This window comes from Cyprinodon variegatus, unplaced genomic scaffold, assembly GCF_000732505.1.
Source record: "Cyprinodon variegatus isolate N-32 unplaced genomic scaffold, C_variegatus-1.0 Scaffold1058, whole genome shotgun sequence".
Classification (NCBI taxonomy): Eukaryota; Metazoa; Chordata; class Actinopteri; order Cyprinodontiformes; family Cyprinodontidae; genus Cyprinodon; species Cyprinodon variegatus.
Window position 1 is genome coordinate 97,523 of NW_015151511.1, and position 1,631 is coordinate 99,153.

Below are 1,631 nucleotides of genomic sequence, written 5' to 3' on the forward strand. Positions count from 1 at the left end.
GTTCAGCATGGGGGTGAGTAGAAAATGAAGGCTAATCATGTTTTGGGTGTACTATTCCTTTAAACAGATATAGAAAAGAACAAATGTCATTTAAAATAGAAAATAAAACAAAAAATAAATTCATTTTTAACATATCAAAATTTGCAGTTGAATTACATTTAAACCACAGTTTATTCCAATTTTGACATGAGGTCACATTAAACCACATATTTTTAACCAAATTTTTTGGTTCTTATTTTGTAGCAGGTGCCGCCGACTCGTCTTTGGACGGCGTGCACACAGACAGTGACGACCTCATATATAAGAAGTTCATCAGCCCCTTATCCCGATCACATCCAAATCCGGCATACAGAGGTTCGGAGAATGTGGTGCTGAATGTGTGGAGGTGGATGAGCATGTCAGAGGAAACCACATAGAAGGACAGAATGCCAGCAGGACAGTCCACAAACACTGCGACTCTGTTGAAGGCGCCCGGGGGCGGGGAAAGTTCTTTAAGCTTTCCGTCATGAAAGACAGCAAAGCGGTTGAGGAGGCAGGTCAGAGTCCAGGACTTATCGTTTGCTCCAAATAGGGAGTCTCTTCCGTCTCCCTTTCTGCTGATTCCTTTGTAACTTACTGCTATATCAACCTGTCCTTCCCATTCCACCTCCCAGTAACAGTGGCTAGGCAGAGCGTCTTTGCATAGCACCTGATGCCAGAAGTTAAATCTTTCTTTATGATCTGGATATACACGTTTCCTCGAACACACCACCCTCCTGTTGCTTTGGGACAACATGAGGAATGTGTTTGCTGTGTTTGGGTCCATTTCAAGTTCACAGGTGTCTGAGAAAGAAAACCAGAAAAAACAGGTGTGACTTTTTTCATTTTAAAGACCCCCCAGTTCAGTTTTGATGACAAGCTCATAATTAAAGTCAAAAGGATCCAAAGAGCTTCTAACTGAACAAAATACTGTGCAAAAAAATCCCCAACAGATGTATAAAATGCCTCAACTAACCCATAAATAAATAAGAACTCGCAGTTATTATTCATATAGACAGAAATTAGGATCTTTTTATATAGAATATTTTTCTTAGAAAGAAAAAAAAGAAGAGGACATTGACTTGTTTATAATTTAAAGGTATTGTGGAGGATTTTTTAAAAGATCAGCCCTCATAAAAAAAATGCAGGTGCAAGCGCATGCATGAGCCCATTTCTCCTGCACGACCTGTTTAAAATGTGCCGTTCTTATAGCTTAAACAAGCTGACTGTGTCCACATACAGAGGGGACTATATGGTGGACTTTATAGTGAACTCAGTGAACTGACCGTTCAGACATATGATCACTGCTTTTTGCTCTGTTGGTCACATAACTCCTCCCCCACCGCACGGTGCCTGCGCCATCTTTGTTATTAGTCGCCGCTGTCGGGGAGTGACAGCCTATGGCGACAGCGAGCCGCTGTGACGGCAAATCCCATAATGCTTTGCGAGGAGAGCTCTCCCCTCAAAGCATTCTGGGATATATCTGCCTCTTCTGAGGCCTTGCTCTGCATATCTATCTGGAAACCTTCCGCTGAAGTAGTTTTGGGAAGGGGCGAAAATACTGGTTAGCTGATTGGCCTATGTTGGTGATAGACGGGCCAAATAAACCAATC

General features: G+C 42.2%; 1 protein-coding gene across 1 annotated transcript in view; it reads right to left on the reverse strand.

The window, feature by feature from the left end:
* Positions 1 to 232: 232 nt before the first annotated feature.
* Positions 233 to 1,631, reverse strand: part of LOC107101142 (protein NLRC3-like) — a 14,231-nt gene continuing 12,832 nt past the window's right edge. Inside the window, exon 5 of the mRNA XM_015399931.1 lies at positions 233 to 822. Coding sequence (XP_015255417.1) covers positions 233 to 822 — 590 coding nt within the window. The remainder of the gene's footprint in view (positions 823 to 1,631) is intronic.